Source organism: Sminthopsis crassicaudata, chromosome 1, assembly GCF_048593235.1.
Source record: "Sminthopsis crassicaudata isolate SCR6 chromosome 1, ASM4859323v1, whole genome shotgun sequence".
Classification (NCBI taxonomy): Eukaryota; Metazoa; Chordata; class Mammalia; order Dasyuromorphia; family Dasyuridae; genus Sminthopsis; species Sminthopsis crassicaudata.
Window position 1 is genome coordinate 484715056 of NC_133617.1, and position 27951 is coordinate 484743006.

The 27951-nt window shown below is 36.4% G+C and overlaps 1 protein-coding gene across 5 annotated transcripts in view; it reads right to left on the minus strand.

Annotated features, from left to right (window-relative positions):
- The window catches only part of RADIL (Rap associating with DIL domain), an 81938-nt gene that overhangs the window by 3229 nt on the left and 50758 nt on the right, over positions 1-27951 (minus strand). For all 5 annotated transcript variants that reach the window (XM_074281209.1, XM_074281210.1, XM_074281206.1 and 2 more), the window contains 9 exons: positions 26683-26843; positions 21734-21846; positions 13997-14234; positions 8903-9075; positions 7841-7991; positions 6468-6655; positions 5702-6107; positions 2406-2545; positions 1391-1530 (listed from right to left, as the gene is read on the minus strand). In XM_074281209.1, the coding sequence (XP_074137310.1) occupies positions 1391-1530; positions 2406-2545; positions 5702-6107; positions 6468-6655; positions 7841-7991; positions 8903-9075; positions 13997-14234; positions 21734-21846; positions 26683-26843 (1710 nt within the window). The remainder of the gene's footprint in view (positions 1-1390; positions 1531-2405; positions 2546-5701; positions 6108-6467; positions 6656-7840; positions 7992-8902; positions 9076-13996; positions 14235-21733; positions 21847-26682; positions 26844-27951) is intronic.

A 27951-nucleotide genomic window follows, 5' to 3' on the forward strand; every position in this document is an offset into this window, starting at 1 on the left:
ATTTCCCTCTTCAATTACCAGGGATTTAATTGCTCATTCCAGTGGACTTCTCTCAATTGCAATCTTTCTTGCCCTCACTCTTGTCATTGGACTCTGATCATTTCCCAGACGCTCTCTAGGCTTATATGATACTGATCTCTCCTATTCTCCCACCTGTCTGACACTTTCCTACTCCTTTGCTGACTTCATACCCTACCATAGGTGTCCCCCAAAGCTCTGTCCTAACCCTATTTATACTATAGTATAAATTCCCATCAATTCAATTATTTCTAGGCAGAAGATTCTTAAGATTTACCTATCCTGTCCCAAGTCACTCTCTAGAAACACAGTTTCATATTACTAACTGCATTTTGGACATCTCCAATTAGATTTCCCAAAGGAAACAAACTTAGCATGTCCAAAACAGACATCATTGTCTTTCTTCTTCTAAACTTCACTAGTACTATTGAGGGTTCTGTTAACTTTCCATTTAACCAGACTTACCACCTCAGAGGCTCTGACCAATTTTCCCTACACATATCCAATCCCTTGCCACATCTTGCTTCTCACTTCACAGTGTCTTGCCCAGACTTTTGGAATAGTCTTCTACTGCTTTCTCTGCCTCAAGTGTTTCTACACTCCAATCCTTTTTTCTTCTTAGCAGTCAAGATTTTTTTTTAAGCCTACATCTGACCATGGCTTTAAGGTGTCACGAAGAATTGGACATGGATGAAACAACTGATTTAATAAGTGATCATGGCACACTCCCATTCAATGAGCTACTATTACTTATAGGATGAAATATAAACTCTTCTGTTTAGCATTTAAAGTTCATTACCAGTTTCTCTTTGAAGCTTTCCAGTCTTATTACACTTTACTTCCCTTCCATGCATGCTATGATCCACCTCCACAGACTTAATTGCAATTGCTTGAACATCTCCCATTTCCTTACCTTGGCATTGACTATCCCATAAATCTTTGCTTTTCTGGGCTTCCTTTAAGACTCAGTTCAATCCTACTGTCTGCAAATGGCTTCTCCTGGCCCCCATCTGCTATTGCTTTCATCCTCCCAGCTTATCTTTTATCATACGTGATATGTTTTCTACACACCTAGTTATTGACTACTGCCCTCCCCATAAGGACATCCTTTTCTGAGGACAGGGATTGTTTTTGTTTTCCTTTGTATGCCCAGTGCTCACAAAGCAGTGGCTGGTATACAGTAAGCACTTAATAATGCTTATTGACAGATATACAATACAATTATTGTTGTTCCATTTTTCTGTTGACAAAAGAGCCGCCATAAAGAGGTAAGCACCCAAAACTATAGAAGACATGTTGGATTACCACACCTGCTCTGAGGGCGGAAGCCCAAATAAAGTCTTTATACAAATTTCTTTATATAAGTTTCTACCTCTGATAATCAGTGCCAATCAAACTAGTGCCATTCACTGCGAGAATCCGATCTCCTAAGGAAAGTCTCCCGTCAGAGGCTGCTGGACTGTCTTGGATCAAGGTCCGGATGTAGATCCCAGGAGCATTCAGAGGAGTGTGCTGTAAAAGATCAGAGTTCACACCAGCAGCCACATCCAGCAGGAAGCAATGTGTGCATGAGAACACCACTGCCTGGAATTCTCACTTCTAGAAAACAGTAACATTTTCATGTACGCTAATGCTGTGGTTCTCCAGCTGTGACAGCTGTGCAACCAGTACATAGGGAGATACTTCCTTCTTTCTGTAGGATCATCTCCAGGAAGAGAGCAGGAAGCAGGGTGGCACAGCAAACAGAGAGCTGGCTTTGGGTATGTGAACCCTTAAGATTTTTAACCTTCAGAACAGTTACCAATATCCACTGGGGAAGTGGATACTCATCAAGGATTCCTTATACCAATAAAAAGTACAGGTCTGGATCAACAAAGCAGTATAAGCTTTAAGGAGGAGAGCAAATAAATTTTCCAGAATTTTCAAATATCCCAATTAATAAGGATAACTGGAGGTTTGGTTTAATCAGAGTGGAAGGTATACAAACAGTATAGAATTTCTTCTAAGCTCTCTTCCACAAAAATACTATAGTGATTCAATAGTTTTAAGTGTCAGTTTGATTTTTTCCATTTTCCCTCTGCAGACTAATAAGCAGGCAATCATTTCCTAAGTAGCTCTTCCTCCTCAGACTAAAATAATTCTTAACATGAAGGTATAACCATAAAATAATAATAATAATAATAGTAATGCTCACTATACATCACACATACTTAATATTTTTAACAAAACATAAAGCTATAAATCTCTCAGACATGAAACAAGTAACCCTTAGAATTATCTAGGAAGTAAAAGAAACACATCAGAGAGTCTCCATCAGGTCTACCTCTTTCAGGAGGTATACAAGCCAGAAGGTAGTGGCTAAGATTAATTGCCTCCGATTCACTTACCAGCCCATCTATCAGACCCATCCCCAGCCCAATGGGTCCTTTTTCCAATTCCACCACAAAGGCATAACAGAAGTCATCAGTAGCTGAACTGCGGCTGGAGGAAGCAGGGGTAGGATAATCAAAGGGGGTGGGAGAATCTCCTGTATAACCAAGAAAATATAGCTTCACTGAAAAAGCAGCAGCACATTTGAACGTGAAGGTAAGAAAATTCTATATGCAAGTATATACATAACAGACCTTATGGACTATTAGTCAATTAACTATACAAAAGCCATAAGATAAAAATACAGTAAACTGGATGATTCTCCAGGCTCCCCATTTCTCCCATCTTTTGACTATCTCTGATCCTCAATGCCTTCTCTAGAGATTGACCAAAGACAATGAGACACTAACAGTTATTACCACAAATACCAGGTTATATATAATATCTCAGGTGGATGTCCCACTATTACTTCTTCCACATATTTGATTGATTTACTCTAATTAGCAACTTAATGCTGCTACCCACAAGCAGAGGTGCTCATCCTTTAGGGCATTTATTGTGCCATTAGGAAATTCAATTATTCTGGAGGTTGTTTTCCCTAGTTGCTTTGCCTTGGGAAGGGAAGAGCCCTTTTTAATTTAAAATTCAACCTACATTGAGGATTACCTTTATAGTGTTCAGCTCATACAAGTTGCCAGTGCTTTCTTAGGTATTATTATTACAGAGACAGCCCCATCCCTATTCCCCTCCAAGACTGTCCTCTCTCCTTATGAGGTTTCTAGATATTAATAAGCAGCTAACATTGTTAGATTTTGTTATTTCTTTGCCTTAACCTTTGAAGAATCTCAGAACTGGAAGAGATTGTTTTTTTTTTTTTTTTTTTTTTTTTTTTTGAGGCTGGGGTTAAGTGACTTGCCCAGGGTCACACAGCTAGGAAGTGTTAAGTGTCTGAGACCAGATTTGAACTCAGGTGGTCCTGACTTCAGGACTGGTGCTCTATCCACTGCACCATCTAGCTGCCCCAGAACTGGAAGAGATTTCACTGGCCATCTTATTCCACCTGAACTTTGCAATTCTTGCAAATCTGGTCATTTGGTCCCTGCTTGAAGAATTCTAGTGGGAGTCAATTTCTACTTCTTCAGATTCCCATTCCACTTTGGATCAATTACAACTCTGAGGGAGTTTCCTTACATCAATCCCCGATCTGCTCAAATACAGCAGTGGTGTCAAACTCTCACAGAAATGGATCCCTGTGAGCCACATACTGACTTAGAAAACCACAAATTAACATTATCAGTGCTGTTATTTGTTAAACATTTTTCAATTATTTTTTAATCTGGTTATAGTCTGAGAAGTTTAACCCGTCTTCTGGTTTTAACCTATCATTCCTCAATCTCCCCCGGGAGGCCAATCTTTCTTACACATCACAGTACTCTTGAAGAGTATTTTTGTGCTCTTTTCAACTCTCCTTCAGACTAAACATCCCCAGTTCCTTCAACTTATCTTTAATGCGAAATGATCTGTAGATCTCTTGGTCTCCATCTTGCCCATTTTTATGCACACTTCAGCTTGCCTGTGTCCTTACCAAAACATAGTACCCAGAACTGAACATTCCTTTTTCTCCATATGTGATTTGATTAAGGCATCATCCTTCATCTTCCTCAAAGCAGAATACCACTAGCATTTTCCACTCATGTCACATTTTTTAGCTCCCATTGAAAACTATTACTCCACTGAAAATGATCCCAGATTTTTTTCATAGGAAATGTTGATCATCTAGCCCAAAGCTTCTTAAACTGTGGGTTGTGACCTCACATGGAGTCATGTAATTGAATGTGGGGGGTTGCAAAATTATGATTCATTATGAGTAAATGTTTGATTTATCTGCCTATTTTATATACCTATAAACCTGGAGTCATGAAAAAATTTCTTGGGAAGAAAAGGGTTGTGAATGAAAGAAGTTTAAGAAGCCTCAGTCTAGACCTTCTGCCATTCTATGTTTGTGAGATTCTTTTGTATTCAATGTAACATTTATCTGTCCTTTAAAATTTTTAAAATCTACCCTCCCCAAATCTAAGGTAATTGGCAGATCATGCCTATGTCTTCCCCTTTTTAGAAGATATGGTCGAATGGTCATTTATTCCTAAGTTTATCACTTCTAGTTCTGTAACCAGTGGAATCCTCTCTTCTAGTCAAAATCAGGCCCAAAGGAGTTCATTTCATTACTACCTCCACATGGATAAACTTATTCAATCAAACCATAAGTACTGGCTACTCTGGCTTTTGGTACAAGGAGTATTTTGGAACATATTTGTGCTACCCTTTCTCTATATCCAGATTAAGTATATGATTTATCTCCTTAACTTCTTATGTATTTCTTCCAGTGATTATACAGTTTCCTTCACTGACAGTATTATTTTTATGTTATATACACAATATTATATATATATTATTATACATAATTATAAAATATTATTTTATATTATATATTTATATTTATTATATATACAATATATAATATGCAATATTATAGACATAAAATAATATGTCTCCCTCCACTGATTCTTACCCAGATATTCTCCATCACAGGGCCTATGAAGTAAAATTTTCTTTTCTTTTTTTTTTGGGGGGGGGTATAATCTCTAGTTCATATTCTATTTATAACTTTGCTTTCAGGAAGAAAGAAACAGAACTAATTAGTCCAAGAAACTCAGGTTTCCCTTTCTGGTTCTGAAAAAATATTACACATTCTTCTACCCCCATGAGACAGTTGACTACTATGAATGAACTCGGGCTACAGGGACCCTCAATGACATCTAAAGGCTCAGGGTAGTTAGCCCATTATAATTTAATTATTTGTGTGTACAGACATCTACACATCACCTTCCCTGGAGCTAACCAAAAAATGTGGCAGGTACTAGTTCATCTTTTTCCCTAAAAGACTACATAGGAATCCAAGAAAACTCTGGGAATATTTACAGTTGGATGTGATAAACAAAATGCTCAATTGCACACAGAGATGTCTATAACTCTATTAAATTCAACTGAATCCCCAAAAGCGAGACTGTCTTTGGAAAACTCTCTTTACCAAGATTAACACTTCCTCTTCTGTATTATGACATAGAGCCCAGTAACAAGGTAAAGCCAAAAGCCCCAACTTTCCTGGAAACAATCTTTTTCCCTTAAGTTCCATGAGTGGAAAAAATTGTTTCTTGTTTTAACAGGGTGGGTGGGTCTAATGGAAACTTTGGTACAATTGTTTATTTAAGGAACTGAGAACTACCAAAGCCCTCAGCCAGAGGGCCTTCTGTACCTTCCTGTGCCATGATCTGAGCAGTAAGGCCATTCCTCTTCAGCTCATGCAGGGATTTTTCACAGCTGCCACAAGGCTGGAGAGAATCCTGACTTCTGGGTTCAAAGTTGAGTGGTGTATTGGGAGGGGTCAACAGACAGGAAGAATCCCCTTGAGATGTGTTCATCTTAGAACTGTTCCTGCCCATGCTGTTCTGGGGCTTTAGCTTCTCCAGAAGAGGGGTTCTACCAGGGGACTGTGCTTGGGAAACCCCACTGGTAGGGACAGACAGGGTTTTGGCCTCTCCAACTGCCCTGGCCACTGTGCCCACCGAATGCTTTGAATCCAGGTGGTCCCCAGCATCCTTGGAAGTTACTAGACTATTTGGACTCTTTGAGTTCCCTTCAGGAACAGTGTGATGCAAACCCTGAAGAAGAAAAGATAAAGAATAGGCCAATTCTACCATAGGTTTAAGATGAAAAAAATAAATAAAATAAAAATATCAGGAAGCATAAAACAATAAAAGTGTTGTGGGTTTTTTTTTTTTTTTTTTTTTTTTTTTTTGGTGAAAGTAAGGCTGAGAAAAGAGAATAAAGGAATACTAGGCCACAGGTATTTGAAGGCCATCTCACCCTTTTAAGAACACATTGGGATAGTCAACTTAGCTTGATTGAGAAATTCCCAGAACCTAAAGCCATAGGCCTTAAATTGTGAATATTCTATCATGGATATCTTCCAAAAGCAACAAAACCAACCACTTTCCTTATGGAGAACCCACCAAGGTTACCTTTAGATTTTCTGGTTCAGGACCTCTAGCATGGGAAGATTTGCTCTGTAGGCTCCACAGGAAGTGGCGGATGTAAAGAAGGTGCCGGTAAATATTATCATCCAAACATTCTACCTCCAAGTCTACCTTGAACCCTCCACTTGGCAGAACAATGGGTGGGTGATTATCATAAGATTCTAGGACATCCTCTGTAAAAAAAAAAAATTGTCAAAGTCCAAGTTAATTGCCTCAGCAACAACACATAAATTGCCTCTGGCTTTCTGCCATCTGTTTTACATACTATACTAAATTTTTCTGTTTACTTTTTTTGGGAAATGAATGATTTTTGGTAGAATGATAGGCAAAATAAGCAATTTGAGCTATGGGTTCATTATCCACAGATAAGACCAACTGCTAAGGAATGAATAGTTCCCCGACCTACCTACCTATCCATAAAAATGGGGACAAATAGATTAAAAGGAGACTTATAGATCTAACAACAATTTATCAATCACCTTTCTTGTATGAAAGCAGTATGTTAGATGGAGAGATAAAAAGTTTAAATAAAAAATAGTAGGAAAAAAAAAAGAAAAAATTCCAGCAAAACTAGTCAAAACATTAAGTCTGACAAAATAAGATGTATTCAATTTCTATAATCTTTCTACCTCTGCAAAGAAGAGAAAGGGCACATGTTTTCATATCTCCTTTTCAGTGCAAACATTGTCCATTATAATTGTATGCTGGTGCTTCAATTACTGTTGGCTGTTCTTTCCGTTTACATTACTGTAGTCATATATGTATTGTTACCTTCAGTTTGCTATGCTTCAAATTCATAGGCCTTCCTTAACCAAAGTCTCCTATACCAAAATTTGTTTAATCATAATCTAATCTAATCATAATCTAATCAATGAACAATCATTTAATAACTATATATTATATGTCATGTACTTTGCCCTGGGCACATAATTACAAAGAATTAAACAATGTCCCTTCTTAAGAAGCTTGATTTCCAATTCTTTGCAACCATGAAAGCCATTGCTCTAAATATTTTGGTGTAAATTTGGTTTTTTTTTTGGAATTCCGACCTCTGAGAGGATGATGACTTATCAGTGAGATTTCTGAATTGAAGAATATGGATTTTTTTTGTTACCTTTATATCATAATTTCATGCTGGCTTCCAAAATTGTTTAATAAGATATCAATTCACACTTTCATCTATAGTGCATTAGTATGCCTATCTACATCCCCTCTAGCACTGACTAGGACCACCTTGTTTAGCCTTCAACCATTTGCTGGGTGTGAGGTTGAGCATTAAAAACTTTTGCGCTGGCTCTTCTGCTATATGGATACTTTTCCATTTCTCATCAAAAATAGATATGGTCAGGAAAACTCACCTGTCTTGAAGGCTTTGGGTCTATCTTCATCTAAAGGCTCCCAAGCAGTCACAGAACCAATGTCAGATGCTAGCTGGTATTGAGTCAACAACCGATGCAGCTGGGCAGGGCTCAATTCTGGAAACTGAGTCCTTAAGGATGACCAAGTCATCTGAGTGATAAGAGGAAGCTCTAAGAGTCAAGGCCTCAAAATAGTATGAGGGAAGCAGGGAGTTAGAACAACAAGGGATACATCAGCATTTTTATTTGTTACCTTATGATTTTATAAGCAGGGCATTCATTCTTGGGAGAAGGATTAGTTATCAGAAGAGATCAAATAACACAAATGTGAGCAGCTGGCCACAACATCCATCCAGAAGACTTTTTTAATATAGTAAATTGCATTAACTAATGTGGCTGTGTCTGAGAGATGGGGGTGGGGGTGGGAAAATAGTCAATGTAGCATTGTACATTTACTTAAGACAATGTCCTATACAGAGCAAAAAGAAAAGGCTAGTTTTGAGTGTTTTATTTTCTGAGTGTCTTAAAGAAATGTGGACTAATTAATTTTAGTAATTATTTGCAAGGCTTATTTTATAATGTTCTGAATGTTAAATTAGCCATTTTGAAGCAGCAATCCCATCTATTTCTACATATAAAATTTCCACTTAGTAATTAGCAGAGAAAAGCTACCTAACATATTTGATTTGTAAAGTCATCTAGCATTTTGGTTTTAGTTGAAGATGGCTTTTTCTAAGATTGCCCACCTCTCCAGAGTATGTAAATATTTTACTACCAAACTGAAGAAACTATTAATTTATTCATACTAGTACCCTTCAAGGCAAAGTTTAAAAAAATTTTTCTGTGACATGGTAATTACTTATAAAGCTATTTTAGGTCTTGATGGCCCTTTACACATAGGAATCTAAGCCAATGATCCAACTATTTTAAAAACAAAACAAAACAAAAAAAGCCCTAAGTCTTTTAAGAGCTACAATAAAACAAACTCCAAATGCCAGACAACATGACTTTTGTGACTCTACCTCTTCCACCTGCCTCCATAATATCATCATCTGTACCTACCTGTATCAGCTGGGCACTGGGTGTGGCCAAAAGGTTTACTGTGCAGGAAAGTTTCTTGAAGAACTGCTCTGCCAGTGGCCCAAAGCCCATATTCTGTGCCCATTCCAAGAGCTGCCGTAAGCGAGCACAAACCTGTACCCCTTTTGGCCAGTGGAAGCAACTCAGTGTAGGTCCTGTGGGAGGAGAAATAAGTGAAGTACTTGACTCTGGGAGCTGGGGAAAAAGTTCTAGGTTTGTAGAGAGAAATAAAAAAGACACAAATTCTCCTTCCCCTAATACTCCCTCCTCCCTAATCACCCTTCTGCTGAGAAAGCTTTATTCTGTTCCACCTGACTGTCCCCTTCCCTTAGTGTGAAGTTGTTAAAGAATACCAATAATCTACTATATGAAAGCTAATTGTCTTTCCTAATAACCACAAACTAGATCTAAGTCACTAGGTAAATGGTGCCTAATGATCACAATACTTACAATCAAATAAATGTACAATCTAGGTCTTTATTTAGCTCATCGCTAAAAATGCTGAACAACACAGGTCCTAACAGCTTAGGGCACTTGAGACAGAACCCTTAACGGTAACTCTGGATCCAGCCATTCAACCAATGTTCAAACCACCTCATCTGAACTACTCTTTGTCCTGCATCTTTCCACCTTGTCCATCAGAATAATAAAATACTTTGTCATATACTTTGCTAAAATCTTAAAGAGTTTATGTGTTTAAAGTAATTCTACTAAAAAAGAAAATGGGGTATCTGGAATGATCTATTCATGAAGCCATATTGGCCCTTGGTGATAATTGGTTTCCTTTCCTAGATGCTCGTTAACCTCTCAAATAGTTCTTTATGACTTAAAAAGTGACAGATATACTTTACTTCATTTGATTTCTATAAAATACTGTAAAAGATAGAGATAATGGAAGTGCTTTTATGGTCTCTTAAAAAGGAGGAACCACACTCAAAGAGTGACTTACACAATGGCATACCATTTAAAAGAAAGGGGCAGGAAACTTACTGATCAACTCAGATTGAAATTTAAATTTTTTAAATTAAAACTAGTATTCTGTTTACCCTCTGATAAGGGAATCATACAACTCCTATGGAAAAATTTACTAAGCAAATTGAAGAGAGATGATTGGAATTTTAACTACAGAAATTCAGGAGGGATTTAAATAGAAAAGGAAAGGGGAAGAAACTGTCTATATAGATTTTTACTGTCTGGTAATCCAGAGCATAAAAAGAACATAGGAAAAAAAAAGCTAGAAGTGAAAAACTAAATTCCTGAAACATTAAAGATACTATAAAATTCATGACCTTAGATATCTATCTACAAATATACAAAGTACCAATAAATCAACAAACATTTATTAAATACTTACTACTGCTATGCTAAGTACTGTACACAAGCAAGGAAAAATACAAGTATGCAAACTGGACCTTCTAGATATAATTATTGAGAGCTGGCAGAATGAGATTTATCAGTGTACATGGCTCTTATTCAGAATGAAAAAAATGATAGAAAAAGAGACAATGGAACAAGCTATACATAGCTTGGTAAGAAGATAACATTCATGAGAGGAAATCTAGGAATCAAGCATGGGGAAATGCACTTGGATCAATGTCTGTCCAAAGCAGAACTAATAAATTAATGCCTTTTAGGACTATTAACTTCATCCTTCCAAATGTAGAAGAAATTATAAAGAGAATTGCCATTTCAAGCTAGATTCCAATCAAAAAGAATAAATTACAGGTTGCTGAAGAGAAACTGATAGGAACCATTGTTTCTTCCTTTATTTTAGAATTCAAGGTAGAAAAGACGAGGAAAGGCATAATGTGCTATATTCTCTAAGACTTAATTTTTCCCTCATTTTTTAGTTTTTTTTCAATTACATGTGAAAAAATTTTTAACATTCATTTTTTTTAAATTCTAAATTCCAAATTCTTTCTCCTTCCTTGAGAAGGCCAGCAATCTTGTATGGGTTATACAAGTGTCGTCATGAAAAATGTATTTCCATATTAGCCATGTTGCAAAAGAAAAGACCTCACTCCCCCCAAAAAACGTGAAGATAGATAAAATTTAAAAATGCTATCTGCATTCATTCTCCATTAAATTTTTTTTTTTTTTTTTTTTTTTTTTGAGGCTGGGGTTGAGTGACTTGCCCATGGTCACACAGCTAGGAAGTGTTAAGTGTCTGAGACCATATTTGAACTCGGGTCCTCCTGAATTAGAGCTGGTGCTCTATCCACTGCGCCACCTAGCTGCCCCTCCATTAAATATTTCTCTGGAGGAAGACAGAATTTTTCATCTCAAGCTCTTCAGGATATCTGATAGCTAAGTCATTTACAGTGGATCACTGAACAATACTGTATATAATGTTCTCTTGGATCTATGCTCTTTTTTTCCCCTGATCTTTAGTAAATCAATGTTCTGAATATTTTTTCTTTTTTTTATTAATTTTATAATTATACATTTTTGACAGTATATATGCATGAGTAATTTTTTAATAACATTATCCCTTGTATTCGTTTTTCCAGATTTTCCCCTCCCTCCCTCTACTCCCTCCCCTAGATGACAGGCAATCTCATACATTTTACATGTGTTACAGTATAACCTAGGATCTATGCTCTTTTATCAGTTTGTATATGTCTTACTAAAATTTTCTGAAACCAGTTTGTTCATCATGTCTTATAGCACTCTAATACTATTATCACAATCATATACCACAGCTTTTTTAGCCATTCCCCAATTGATGGGCATCCCTTCATTTCAATTTTTTTGTCACCACAAAAAATCTGCTATTGATATTTTTGTACATATAAGTTTTCTTTTTCCTTGATCTTTTCGGGGTACAGACCCAATAGTGATATTGGTAAGTTAAAAGATATGCAGTTTTATCACCCTTTGGGCATAGTTCCAAATTGCTCTCCTGCATGGCTGGTGCACTAATGTCCTAATTTTCCCATGTTCCTTCTAATATTTTTCATTTCCCTTTTCTGTCATGTTAGCCAATTTGATAGAGATGAGACGGTACCTCAGAGTTGCTATAATTTGTATTTTTCTAATCAATGATGTTTTGGCATATTTTTTCATACAATTATGAATAGTTTGATTTCCTCTTCTGAAAATGACTTGTTCATATCCTTTGGTCATTTATCAATTGGAATAATTTGTATTCTTATAAATCTGATACAGTTCTCTGTGTTTTGGGAAATGAGGCCTTTATCAGAGAAACTTGCTGTAAAGTTTTTTTCTTGGTTTTCTGCTTTCCTTTCCATTTTGGCAGCATTAGTTTCATTTGCACAAAAACTTTTAAATTTAATATAAAATTATCCATTTTATATTCCATAAATGTTATTTTGTTTTGTCATAAATTCTTCCCTTATCCATAGACCTGACAAAGGAGAATTTTCATGCCATCCTAACTTGCTAATGATATCCTTTGTGTCTAAATCATGTATCCATTTTGACTGTAATTTTGTATATGATATGAGTTGTTGGTCTATGCTTAGTTTCTGCCAAATTACTTTCCAGTTTTCACAGCAATTTTTGTGAAATAGTGAGTTCTTGTTTCAAAAGCTTGGATCTTTGGGTTTATCAAACACTATATTACTATGGTCATTAATAAAATGATCCACTACTCTATTTTTTAGCTAGTACTGGACTCTTCCAATAATTTGTTGTTCAATCATGTCCAATTCTGTGATCCCCATGGACCCTTCTATCCTCTGCTACCTCTGAAGTCTGTTCAAATTCATGTTCTTTGTTGCCATACCACTATTAATCTCATTCTTTGCCATCTACTTTTCTTTCACTTTTCCCAAAAGGAAAATCTTTTCCAATGAGTTCTTATTATGTGGCCAAAGTATTTATTCTTTATCTTCAGTACTTGACCTTTATTGGAATTAATTTTTTTTATTTTTTTAATTATAGCTTTTTATTGACAGAACATATGCATAGGTAATTTTTACAACATTGCCCCTTGCACTCACATCTGTTCTGGCTTTTCTCTTCCCTCCCTCTACCTCCTCCCTTAGATGGCAGGCAGTCTTATAAACATGTTAAATATGTTATAATATATCCTAGATACAATACATGTGTGCATAACCATACAGTTCTCTTGTTGCACAGGAAGAATTGGATTCAGAAGGTAAAAATAACCTGGGAAGAAAAACAAAAATGCAAGTAGTCCACATGGAATTAATTTTTAAAGCACTGATTTGCTCTCTGCTGTGCAGCACCACAATTCCAAACTACTCATTCTCCATTCTCTGGTGCACAGCTTTCCTTATAATCCAATTCTCAAAGACACACATTGTGACTGAAAAAAACCCTTCTGGATCCTTGCCTTGTCATGGGAGAGATGTGCATCGCACAATGCAATGGCGAGCTATGCTGTGCAGGACTTCCTAGGACAGGTGACAGCAAAGAGTTCTGACAGGTGGTGATAAACTACAGAAGAAAATGGCAAACCACTCTGGTACCTTTGTTAAGAAAGGCCCACACCGTGTTAAAGTGATTTAAAAAAAAGATGATGTCAGAAGACGAAGTCCTCAGGTCAGAGGGTGCCCAACATGCCACAGGGGATGAGTGACAGCCAAGTATAAGCAGCCGAGACACTAACAAAGCTGCTCAGCCTGAGACAAAAAGAGAGGAGCCAATGGGAGAAGTTGCATGATTTTCTTCATCTTTATTCAGGAGTAGGAGTGTAGGGCGAAGGTAGTGAATGATCAGCATAATAATTCAAGGCTGACACTTGACTGGGCATAACTGGGAATAATAAAAGGAATACACTTCAAATAATTCCAGAGAAGACAACTCCCCACATCTTTTTGGCAATGAATTCTCAACTCTCACGATTTTTATGGTTAGAAAACCATGCCAAATGCCTAACCTATACTATTCCCACTCTTTATCCTCTGCTCTTTACACATTTGACAAGCATTAGAAATAGGAAATACCTGAAAAAGCCAAGGTTTAAGAAGACACTTTTCATTAATGTTTTCTTGTGATGGTTTCTATTATTCAAAGACAATCCACAGGTTAAGAGGGACAAAAAAGAAATACCTGTGAAGGAACAGATCCTCTCGCATTCCACCTCACCTTTATCTAGGAGCTGGTTGAAGAGCAGTGTATTGGAGAAGAAAAAGAGGTAGGCAAACATCTGGGAGGCAATCTCGGGGTGAACCTCATACTGCTGGAGGAGGTCCAAGGTGGCCTGATAGATGGAAACGATACGTCGAAGCTCCTCGGGCAGTTGTGGGGCTGAGCACCAGCTTTCTCGGTTCTCATTCTGGAAAGGGATACACTCTAGTAGAATGGGCAGAGAGACATACAGAGACTGGAGAGGGGAGAAGAAACAAACAACTTTTTTAAAAACAAACAAACAAATTGACTATAAACAAATCATTGAGATTTATGCTAACTTTAAATTTCATGATCAATTCAAGTAACTCTATCTGTAAGAAACTTTTTCTAGTTCAACCCCCCACACACAATTTCTAGTATCCTCAAACTACTTATATTTAACCACATAATTGTGCATAATGTAGGTAGATAACACTATAAATAGAATGCTGGAAAAAGAGTCAGGAAAGAGTTTTCTCCTGTAAAATGGGGATGATATCATAAAGTACTATGTAATATACACATACATGTTTGTACACATATATATTTGTCTCTTTTTATACTGTAAAATCCTTGAGAATTGGGATGATTTCCTTCTTTCTTATTGAATCCCAGCACCACACACAGAGTCTAGCACAAAAAATCATTTAATAAATACATATTCATTGACTGACTGGAGAGATGAAATTCAAGAGGGAAAAAATATAGATTTGGCATAAAAGAAAGATGGATTGTAGGAAAAGGAGCCAGAGAACACTGTCACAAGTAGTCATAACAGGAGAAAGGATCTAAGTTTGTTTTTCTGGGGAGGGGGAGGAGAGGGGAAGGGAGAAGAGTTATTATTAAACTTAAATGGGATTTCCCAAAATTAATTTCTAATTGTAATGTTATAATCCTGGGAGAAGCTTAAGTATTTCCTTCCACTGAGTTGAACCAAGCCATATAAATAAGTACTCTAAATTGAGTAGCTTAAATAAAATTGTTACTAGCCTGTCCTCCCCTCATGAGGTATATTAGTAGAAAAATAGGTTTTTCACTGCTCTTCACTGTCCATCTGGCAAGAACAATTAATCAAATGAGACAAGTTGTTTGGTTATTTCCAAAGTTGAATCATCTACACCCCACTCCTAATCCCAGGAAGCTATCTACTTAATTAATGAGACTGAATTTAAGTATAGGGTTCCATCTGACTTGCTTGAGGGGATAAAGTCTGATACCAAAGAGAGGATGGAGAAAACATTTATGTCATCAAAAATATGAAAGTATCCATATAACACTGCTGAGAAAAATACTATACCAGTAATGAAGTAGTATATTTGACTATAGAATTTAGCTCATAGCTCTAACATCTCTCATATATATCCCTTCTCTCCTCTGACCCTTATACCACTTTAATGCAAGCTTTCTTTACATGAATGCCTAGGCTACCACAACAGCTTGCAGGTGGATCTTCCTGCCTCAAGGCTATCCCTACTTTCATCCATTCTCTAATCAGCCACCAAAGTGATTTTGTCCTAAAGTATAGGTAGGATCATATCATTCCCCTTCTCTCCCCCCCCCAAGTCTATAACACTTCCAGGATCAAACACAAAATGCTATTTGGCATTTAAAAGCCTTTATATAATCTAGTCTCTGCCTATATTTCTGCTCTTATATCTTACTTCTCAACACGTATCCTTTCTTTAATGACACTGTCCTTCTGAACAAGACATTCTATTTCTCCACTCTGAACATTTTCTTTGGCTGTCTCTCATGGTCTCCCCCCTCAAACTCTGCCTACTGACTTCCTTGGTGTCCCATTTAAAATACCAGTTTTTATTATTTTATTTTCTTAAGCTTTTTATTTTCAAAATCTATGCATAGTTTTCAACACTTGTGTTCCAATTTTTTCTCCCTCCCATCCCCCATCCCCTTTCTTAGATAGGAAGCAATCCAATATATGTTAAATATGTGCAATTCTTCTATACATATTTCCAAAATTATTATGCTTGTAAGAATCGATCATCCTATAATCTCATTACCATGTACAATGTCCTCTTGGTTCTACTCCACTTAACATCAACTCATGTAAGTCTCTCCAAACCTCTCTGAAATTATCCTGCTGATTATTTCTTATAAAACAATAATATTCCATAGCATTCATATGTCATAACTTATTCAGCCATTCCCCAACTGATGGACATCCACTCAGGATCCAGTTTCTTGCCACTACAAAAAGAGCTGTCCCAAATATAAAATCCCATCTTTTACTGGAAGCCTTTCCCAATATCTCTTAATTTCAGTGTCTTTTCTCTGTTACTGATTTCATCTATAGCTTGCATTGCCTATATTTATTTGCACAGTCTCCTTTACTGGAATGTAAGCTCCCTGAGGGCAGAGAATGCCTTTTGCCTCTGAATCTCCTGTTTAGCACAGTGCCTGGCACATAGTAGGTGCTTAATGAATACTTATTGATTTTTTGATGTTCTATATAAATATAGTTTCTTAGCTTTTTGGTAATCTCATGACTCTTAAGACAAGCAGCTCTTTTGGAGAAATGGAAAAAGAAATTTCAAAGGAAAAAAATCATTAAAAAATCCACTAGTCAAGAGTCCAAACCACAAAGCAAATAAGGAAAAGAACAACTATGCTCTATAATCAGTTAGCTTAAATGGGTTCTTAATAAGCTACGATGAAGAAGAAAAAACTATCAACCAAGTTATCATGATATTCCCACCAAATGGCTTTATATTTATTTTGCATATATATACATATATCCACATTGTGATAGAATCTAAGCTCCCTAAGGGAAGATAACAGTCTGACTTTAGTCTTAGTATCTCAAGCTCAGTCTGTTGACAGGTACCCCAAAGGAATTAAGATTAAAGGAAAAAATTTACATGATTCAGAAAATAAAAAAACTCTTAATTCCCAATATGATTCTTAATAAGATCTTAAACCCTATTATAATGAAGTAAAGTTGAGTCACAGCAACATGTTTCTTCCCAGTCAAATGGAATCTGATTTCCCAACTATCTACCTGGTAAAAAAAAATTCAGGCCATGAAATCTCTATCCTAAAATGAAGCCCTTTTATTGCCTTCCTTAAGTAGGTTACCAGCTCCTTAAGAGAGCCAGCTGGTCCAGGAACTTGGTACAAATGGGAAAACTCAATTCCATGCAGATCCAAGGACTTCATAATTTCCTTCTGTCCTATAAGGGGAAGCATATTCCTGCTGAAAAGCTCCTTCAGATGGAGATGGTCTTCTGCCAGAGGTCTGGCCAATTGAAACTAAATGTTTACCACTTGAATGATTCCCAAGCATGTCAAACAAGGGGAAAAGTTGCAACAAATAAAAACAGGTTTATCAGTCAGGTTTGTCATTATGATTGTTCTCTGTTTAGAAATTGTTCCACAGCCTATCCCGGCTGCTAAAGTGCTCTTGGACTTGATTCAGGAGAGAAGAGGTTTTTTTTTTTTTTGGCTTGCTACTTTTTCACCAGATGGGACAACTGAACAGGACACAAAGAGGGACAGGAACAGGAAAAGGGGAGTTAGTACTTCCCTCCTGAAATTCACTATATTTTATTACCAGTTCTAAGAAGAATACTTTTGTTGCTAAGTATAAACTTGTTCTCTTCGTTTCACTCATTTCGCCCTGCATCAATTCATATAGGTTGTCTAGGTTTCTTTGAATCCATCCACTTTGTCATATATTTATAACACAGTAAGATTCTCTTACTTTCTTATACCATAATTTGGTAATTCCCCAATAGAAGGACACTTCTCTTTGCTATTCAAAAATGCCTAGCAGAAATTAAGAGTTAAACCATCAAATCCAAGAGGAGGTAGGAACAAAAGTTGTAAAAACTACTCTAGCTGTTGCTGCCTCTGCTATAGCAATAGGCAGCTGAAGAACTGGGAAATGTACAAATATGAGTGTTGAGGATGAAAAGTGTTTACCAGTCCTGCACATTTATATTCTTAGGAGATCTCTCTGGACACCTTGATATACAATGCAACTCCATTACCTTGCTGTCCCAGGATAAGGTCCTGGTTAGCTGTAAAATAGTATTATGTACATTATTCAGACTATTGGCAGATATGTCCTGGATTCAAGATACTTTGTTGGTTAAAAAAAAAAAAATTTTAAAAAATGTCTCAAATGAGTATAGATCATGGCTTGGGTGTGGTCAGGGAAATAGAAGAGGCTTAGAAATGAAATTTGAACTTATGGCCAAAGCTAGTAAATCATGATTCAATGACATATCACAGATATATTAAGTATTCTCATTATAAAGGAATTCAAAAAGAAAGAATAATTTTCTACCCTTATGTTACGGACCAGAACTTGAATCAAGGTACTAAGTGGAATTGAGGAAACAGTGGTTAAATCTACTTTAGCACTGATTTAATCCTGCAACAAATAATGGCTTCCTAGTGATATAATGATTGATGTATACTCAGTGTGGAACATATAAGGAGGAGCTCTCAGGGCCAGAAAGTACAGGCGCAATAGAAGCTCTCGGAGGCTGAGACAGATTCATTCCATCTTCCACTTTTGTGCTGGCTGGAGGCTGAAGTACAAATCTTTGGATTCAGAGATAGTCTGGGATATTCAGAAGCCAGAGAAGGCAGTCGAGCAGAATTAAGGAAGATAGAAAAGTGGTGGCAGGGTATCCTGTGGAGAACATTGAAACCAAGATCCAGAAGGCCTACAGAAAAACTAGCTGAGCTCCAAGTAAAGGAGACAATAAAGGATTTGGACTTTAATTTCTGGATGCACTTGTGATAACTGAACTTTAAGTAAGGCTTCCTCCAAAAGCCCCCCAAGAAACCTGCTCCCAGAGAAGATTACACTTTAGAGAAGAATATTATACCCTTATCTTCACAAGATCGTTTTTTCCAAGCTTGAAAAAAAACCTTTCCCCGGAAGCAGCTGCTGCTTTTCCTATAGTTCCCAAAGAATTAGAGTTAATATGGAAATAGATAATCATGTTGAAACAGATTAATATCTGAAATAAATAATCTTGTTGAAGGACCCATTAAATTACAACTGCCTTAATTCATCTTATAGGTATCTAGTTTGTGGTTTCTACAACTGTTTTCTAACAGCCTTTCTCACTGGAGAATGAAACAATCATAATTAATCAATGAAATGAATAATAACAGTGAGTTGATATTATTAGAACATATATATTTATCCTTACACACATTTATACATGTTATACCCATGCTTGGATCTTTGTGGTTTAAATAAAAAAAAATATTAGAAGTTTATTGTCTCTCTCTTCTTTTAGAATCTGAAGTTAGAACATCCTTATGTAGACCCTTGAGGGAAAAAAGCCAGAAGCATTTCCTTAGGGCTTTTGAAATTTTAAAACACAGTCAAAAGCCTGAAAATTTAAGGATAAAATATCCTATCTCCAAAACAACTAAGTTGGTAAACTGATTAAGGGATGATTGTTTAACAATAAATGTATTACCTAAAAATCCATGACCAAAAAAAAAAAGGGAATTGAAATATTATCTATTTCAAGAAACCATGAAAGCATAATTCACAGGTCTATTGGAACCAGAGGGTAATGTAAAACTAGAAAAAAATCATTAATCATCTCCTGGGGGAAAAAAATAAGTGATAAGGAAGACAAAGAGGGTAATAATTTTAATAGGAGGAAGGATTATAGAAGAGTTACTTTGAAAGGGATCAGTCAGTCTCAGTGAAATGACTTATCTGCTATGGAAGGGAAAGAAAGAGAAAGAAAAACTATAAAGCAAAAGAGAAAGTGAGGGAAAGAGGGTGAAGAAGATGTGAAAAAGGGTGAAGAAAGACGGGAAGAAGGATAAAGAAGACAGAAAAGGAGAGGGAAGAAATGAAAAAGAAAAGGAGGGAGAGAGGGAAGGAGGAAGAGACAAAGGGAAAGGAAAGAAAAAGAAAGAAAATAGGCAAAGAGAACTATAAGAGAAAGAAAGGGAACCTGTGACCTAATAGTTATGAAAGGAAAAGAGAAGAGTCAGGGAAGTAGAGGCAAAATGCATTGAACAAAGCACTGTATAAGAGGACAGAACAAACATAGATATACAATTAAAGATTATAGTTAAAAATAAGATGAATTTACCCATAAAAGAAAAAAAGCAGACTCCAACAATATATTGTTTACAAGAAATGCACTTTACACAAGATTCACACAGTTAAAATAAAAGACTATAGCAAAATCTATAGTACTTCATTAGAACTCAAAAGATCTTGCACATCCTCCTTTATATTCAATTGGATTGGAATAATTCTCATTTTAATTTATTCCAATTCCATATTTTCATCCCATTTAAACAACTACAGAGCTCAAAGATCCCAAAGAGAGATCATGAAGAAAAGTAAATCTAGTTCTCCACCAATCACCATCCACATACCCCCTGAAATGAAGGATCTCTAACAAAATATTGGGACTTAATCCTATACAAAAAGAGAAAGTTGAGAAACCATTTTTGAGCTAACTGGCTCATCATCACCCTAAACTGGACACAGATTGGAAATATCACAACATCCAGCCGTTGCTTTTAGCCAACTGTTTGGAATATTCTCCTAATATATCTCTTCAAGACCCATGATGTTTGTTGGATTCCTCCTGTTCCTGTCTCCAGTATGGAACCTGGGTTACATATAATAGCTCACTTCAGAGAAACATTTGTTCTCAAATATATGAATTGAAATGACCAGATGAAACAGGTAATTTTCCCATTTTAAAACTCAAAAATCATACAATGAATCCTAATTGTAACTATTGTAGTGAATAGTTATGACTTGAATCTCTGAAGACCATTCTAACTCTAGAGATCTATATATGTAATCCCATAAAATTTGGGAAAATTTCTGGAATTAAAGAAACACTGAGTCACAAAAGGGAGAATAAATTCATGGGTATAAATGGAAGTTTATTAGGGTTTGTTTGTTTTTTGCAAATATCAAAAAAGATTCTTCATTAACATAAACTGGGAACAAGACTCTTGGAGAGTTGGAGATGTTAGGGGGTGATAGAAATGTGGCTGAATAAATCCCTCTCTTTAAAACACAGGTGACTGTCAATAATTTGAACAGGAAAAACTTTAAATGAAACAATGTCTCCAGATTGACTAATTCAACATCATTGAAAAATATGTCCTGTACCATATTTGCATATCATGAATCGCCTTGTCCTAACTGCTAAGTAATTAAAGTATATAAGTCATATATAGGTCTGGACCATAATTAGGTTAACCAATCAATCTTTTGCTTCTTCCCTGCTTTATGCTTCTTAAAATCATTCATACACTGAATCTAAAGAGCATGTCATGATTTTAGAAAGAAGAAACACGTTAGGATCCAACAACAGACCACAAATGAAAAAAGGTGGGGGAGGGACAGGAGATAAAGAAGTAGTATCTGTTTCTTCCATTCTTGACCAAAGGAGTCCTAGTAGAATTAGTTATAAATGAACATTGCTCCTGACTCAATTTTGTTATGAGAGATTAATAAGAAAGAGGGCTTCCAAATGGAGAAAAAAAGTCTCTGGGTATTCAAAGATATATGGACTATGTTATTAAGTTACTTTGTCCATAATTACTACTACGTCTAAAACAAACCTTTGTCTGCATGATAGACAAAAATGAAGATTTGCTACGCATCCCCACTGGGAAGCTTCAACTTTTGAGAAGGTGAAATGAGCTGACAATACCTTAAAGATATAATACACATACCTTAGAGATGTAATACACACACTGCTGGAATGTGTACATGATCACCTCCTCTAAAACTGTCATGGCTTCCTCACTGGCTGTGATTGTTGAAGAAAACAATGATTCCTTAGAACCTAAAGGCAAACAGCAAAACACTGTGAGAGAACCACAATAGAAAGGTAAACATCTCTAGGGTGAGTTAAAAAGAATCCTGTGTTGAAGGTGGTTTTGGCCACAACCAGACTAAATCCATTTTGTCAGCTTAACCTAACAAAGTTAGTGTTAGAAGATAAACAAATTGTAAACAAAATAGGGTCCCACCTGCACCTCTTGTATATTTCTGAACTGAGATCACTCTACAACCAGGTAGGGGACATAACAGATTTTAATCCCAAATCAAGAGAAATACTGCCAAAAAGACAAACTTTAATTATAGATCTATAACCCAAAGAGACACAATCAACAGTCTCAAAATAAAACTACCAAATCTTTCAAATTAAAATATTTTTTAAAATAAACAAAGGGAGGAAGGGAAACCCTCTTATTTATGTTATTTTATTCATGTGAGATGTTATTTCTGCTTCTCAGTAGGGAAATGGCTTTTCCCCAAATTATGTGATGCTATGTAACAAAAGGAATTAGTAGGGTCAGGAGCAAAACCAAGGCTTTTCCTGCTCTTTTCTGGCAGTTCTTAAGTCAAACTTGGATGTCAAATATGCAACAGGAATTATGTTCTTTAATCACAAACCAGAACATCAATGAAGAATTGAAACCCTACCTTACTTGGTATTGGGGATAATAAAAAGAATACTGTATAAAGTGATCAGCAAGAAACAATCAAATCCTGAACTGTTAAAATATTAGTGCACACTCAATATATCCCATGTGCATCCGGATCTTGCTATTTTCCTTCCCACAGTACTTTCACCCTAGTGTAGATATTGGTGACCTCTCCTCATCCCCAATCCCCAAAGCTCCTGCAGAGCACTGTTTACTCACTCAGCACACATGAAGGCATGGAGCTAAAGTCCTATCAAGCTTGCCAAACTGGCCCCACCCTTAGTTCTTCCCTATGTAGCCAAATGGCACATTCCTTTCCATTATTCAACTGAGCTTATCCAGAACAGCACAGCCAGCAACCATCTTATGTTAGAAATTTTTCTGTGCCCTCTTACTTTGTTATAACATTCTGCTTAGTTGGGCGTTAAAATTCCGTACAATAAAGCCCTCTGCTGGTCTTCATCTCACCTGATCATGTAAGGCAACTATGCAAAACAATGATAAATTAATATTTGTTGCTAGCTAACATATATACAAATGACTTATTCACACACATGCTCCAATATTCCAATCCTCTAAAGTACAGAACTCATACACCATAGAATATGATATATAGGGGGACAATATCTATTTTTTAGATATAATGCAAACGGTTCCCTATTTTATTCCATTAATATATGCTTTTCTATCCTGTAATAGTTTCCAAGAAGTTCGATTCAAAATTTACTATATAACTATGAGATGTCAAAGGAGTAGATAAAAAGGCTAAAAAGAACTGGATCGAACAAAATTAACAGCTTAATTATATAGATATTTATCTCCAAGATATTCACAGAAACATAGATCATTTCACTGAAACATATACATATGTGTGCCAGGCATCTTCTTGATCAATTTGACAACCTCATTCATAATCTAAGATGACAAACATGTCACTTGCTTACCATCTCTTTGTCCATCTATGGTCTATACTAATTTTCAAAGACAATGACTAGAACAAATCTTGTCTTTCTCTGCATAGCCATGACCAATTGTCTATATGACATGAGTATCTAAAAAATCAGCTACAAGGAACAAAAAGTGATCTAGAAAAGCCTAAAACTACAAAATGCCTGTGCCAAAAATTTTTTAAATAAACATGATGAATCTCATTCTTTTATGTAAAAGAACTCCTGCTTACAAAAATTCCAGATCAACACTTGAGGTAACTTTTTTAGATTGTAAAAAAAGGTATTTTAAACACTCTCAGGACATGACATCTTTGTTTTTAAAAGTCTTCCCACAGATATTTCCTGTGGGTCAAGAGGCTAAAATGTTGATTTTAACCTTTATTTCACCCTTGTTATTATTTTTTCTTCTGGGTTCTTTGGAGCCCACTATGATCATAGCATTTATTTATCTAACTTTCAAAATTCCTGCCTCTGCTTCCCACCACTCCACTTTCATGCTCAAGAGCTTCTCTTATTCCATAGTTTACCCTATTGAGTTTGAGAATTGTGGGCCAAATGATTAGACTAGCAAGCTGTTACCTTACAATCTACTATATTCTAAACCCTATTCAGGCCATAAAATTAAGAATGATTTCCCTAACAATATTTATGATTTTCTTCTCATAGTGGATGTTCCAACAAAAAATGAATAAAGAAAGTGACCTTTTTCTTTGCACTAAACTGTGCCTCCTCAGTTTTATGAAAACATTCTTTCCCCATGAAAACTACATATCCAAAAAAATCCACCATTTAACTTTTTCCCCCCCAGTAGATGCTTATCTACCTTTATTTTTCATTTATTTATTTATTTATTTTGCTGAGGCAATTGGGATTAAGTGACTTGCCTAGGGTCACACAGCTAGGAAGTATTAAGTGTTTGATCCAGATTTGAACTCAAGTCCTTCTGACTTCAGGGCTGGTGTTCTATCCACTGTGCAACCCAGCTGCCTCTCACTGAGTATTTAACTCTGAGTAAGAAAAAGCAAAGAAAAAATAACAGATCAACCAAAAATCATTTTAAGAGTCCTGTCCTGGGTTACCGTAATGTCTTGCAGAATAGCAACTATAAAACTGTAGCAACTATAAAACATTATAAAAGAGAAATTCAGTGTAAAAGTTTATGAGTTTGAAGAGAAAAAAGGAATCGAGTTTCCAAAATTTATGATAAAATATGAAGTAAAGATTTTGCTATCACTTTCCCAATGGTACAAGACTCTCCTTTTGGATTCAAACTAGTTAAAAACATTCCCACATACATTTTATCCATGTCCTGGGTTTTATAAGTTTTCTTGATCAGACACTGCTCTAGATGCTCTTGCATCTCAAGTCCCTAACTGCTATTTAAAGATAAGGTCTCTAAAAGGCTCTGAGAATAGCCTATTCCTAAGGGGGTCTCTGATGAAATAATAACTTCCAGATATGAAGAATATTAAATGTCTGTTGATGGTCAAAACTGAAGTGAAATAATCTCCAGAAAGTAGGCAGGGCAAATTCTTAGGATGCCAAATCACTAGATAGAATTTCTAGGGGATTGGACTTCCCCAACAGAAGGGGAAAAATTTTATTTCATAGGATAACAAAGACATTATATTCTTCAACAGATTTTTTCAAAAAGCTTAAAGCACCTGTGTCTATGAGGAAACATTCTACCATTTCAGTATTCACTGGCCAACTACACATTGGCATAACATATTTTTTGCTCTTCATTCATTTCAGTCATGTCTAACTCTGTAACCCCATTTGGTGTTTTCTTGCCAAAGATACTAGACTAGTTTACCATTCCTTCTCCAGATCATTTTACGGATGAGGAACTAAGGCAAATAGGATTAAATGAATTGTCCTGGGTCACAGAGCTAATAAGTGAAGCCAAATTTGAACTCAGGAAGATGAATGTTCCTGACTTTAGGTCCAGCACTATATCTACCACACTTGCTCCCTACATATTTTTAGCCTGTGGGAAAGAAACTTTTTAAAAACTCTCATCAGAGAAGAATGCCCTCCCCTCTTCTACATATCATATCAGTATTAGAAACCTAGATAACCAAAGTCCTGGAAGCCTTCCAGAATGCTGGAAGGTCTTTCTTCCTTGACTACAAATAAAAGAGAAAATAAAATGCTAAGAAACCAGAACATACTGAGAGGGGAGTTCGCTTAATCCCAGCAACTCACTATAACTAGGATCTGGGACCTACCATTTCATTAGAGTCATTACCTCCCCACATCTCTTTCAAAGAACAACAAAGTATCAATCCTATTCCCAAATAAACCAATTTTGTCATTCCTCACCCTTTCCCCACAAGTTGGAAAATGAGGTAAAGCAGAACTGAAGAGCCAGAAAGTCTGAAACTCTCCAGCTAGGTCTCCTTCAACTTGGTTCCTCTTCCACTCATTTTACTGGCTCAATGTGCAGGTCTAGGGAAATGCAGTTGAGACACAGGTTTCATCAAGAGAAAGTAGGCAACTCTACAAACAGATGATATGCCACCTTCCCTTGCTTATGTCATTTCTACCCAAAGGGCTTCAGGCAAAATACCCTCAACTGCTCAGCTGATGATTCTGATAGGAACAGGTTGATTTTCTCTGTTATGAAATCTATTTCTCTTTAGTACCCCAGTGCACAAAACCAGACTCTCAGCTGCAAGTCTGCAATCACTGAGACTATTTTTAACAGCTCTGTTACTTTTATCAGGTACTTAGCAATCTAGGATCCTACTGAGTGTCTATGTTCGGCATGCTGAGCACTCAGGGTTTGTTTGTTTTTAATGGGTTCTCTGAAGATGGGTTTTGTTGACTTCTCTCAGAGATACTCAGCTGTATACACAGACTAAGGGTATACTGAATGAAGTCAGTGGCAGTCTGGATGCTCAAAATTTCCTTAGCTCTATCATACTTTAGTTATCTATGCCTTATTTTGTGCAACTGAAAAATGAGTATGTTAAAATGATAAACAGCAAGTTTAACATGCTGTAAATTATGTGAGAGAAGGTGGTATTATTAATTCAAATGATGATTATTATTAGAGCTAAAGAGGGATGTTTTAGATTCACATAAAAAAGACTCCTAGCCTATGCATGCACTGGGCACAAAAGAAATGCTTCTCTTTCTTTAGAATTCCTATGAGGCCCACTCTGTCAACATGATTTCAAACCAAAGCTGTCCAACTAGTGTCAAAACAATAACAATGATACATAAAAGTCATACCTCTGACATCCAGCTCCTCTTCCATGCTTTGGATATAGAGTGGAGATTTCTGCTGGACAAAGTAAAGGAGCTCAATGGAATTAGACATCCAGAAGAGAATATATTGGAGGTCTGGCAGTAGGTCAGCAATGGTGAGACGGGAAAGGGAGATAGGATCCTGGCTAATGAAATATGAAGAGGGAAAATAATGGTTAGTTAAATTCAGCTATAATGTGACAAATATAACAAAACTTAACATTTGAACTATAAAAGAATAATATAAGGATTCAAGGGAAATAGCTAAACTGTAATGGATGAATGTTAAAATAATAACATACTACATTAACTTAATCTGCCCTCATTTTCACAGCTAAAGTCTCAGAAAACACTTCTACCCTAATTTTCTCAATTTCTATTCCTCCCCTTTCCCAATGTATTTTAGGGTTTATAAAGTGCAGTTCAGGTATTATTCTTCCTATTTTATAGATGCCTAGGACAGAACAGAGAGTCATTTTTTCAGCCCAGGTTAGTTCAGGGTGACAGAGAGGAATATGGACACTGGTGATGGCCATGACCATGCAGTGCAAAGCATCCAGGGACATGAAAGAGATTCAAGATAAAGGCAGAAAGCACTAGGGCAGAAAGAGATCCCACTCCTGCTGGTACAAGAATGGGTGCTATCTGGCAACTGGGTCAGCCACTATGCAGTTCCTGATCACAAATGCAGGGCAGAGAGGAGTGGTCACAAGAATGAATCTTGTGAAAAGCAAGGACCACAGTTCAGAAATGCTATGTGGATTTAATCCCAGGAGCAATACAGTGGCTCAATTCTAGCCATTAACCTTAAATGTGGGCCTGCAGTCTTAGAAAAAACAGTGAAAGGGGGAACAAAGGGCAGTTGTTGGTCACTTTCTCTCAATGAGCAGAATCTTCCACTAAAATTCTTAAACAAGATGAGAGACTCAACCTGAATCAGGAGCTTGTAGAACTAACCACAGGACAGCAATGAACAGACAGACCTTGCCTCACACCGTAGGGTCTGAGAAAGCAGAAGAATGTAAAATGTCAATAACTTAGGCCAGACATCCCTGCTAATATTGCAGAGCCTAACATGAACAAAGTCAAAAATAAAGAAGTGGGTTAGAAGAATGAGCAACCAAAAAAAGAATCCCACCAAAGAGAGTTATTATGGTGACAGAAAAGCTCAAGACAAAAAAAACAAAAACAAAAACAAAAGAAAATGACACTAAAACATCCATAATCAATGACTCAAAGAAAAAAAAAAGATGC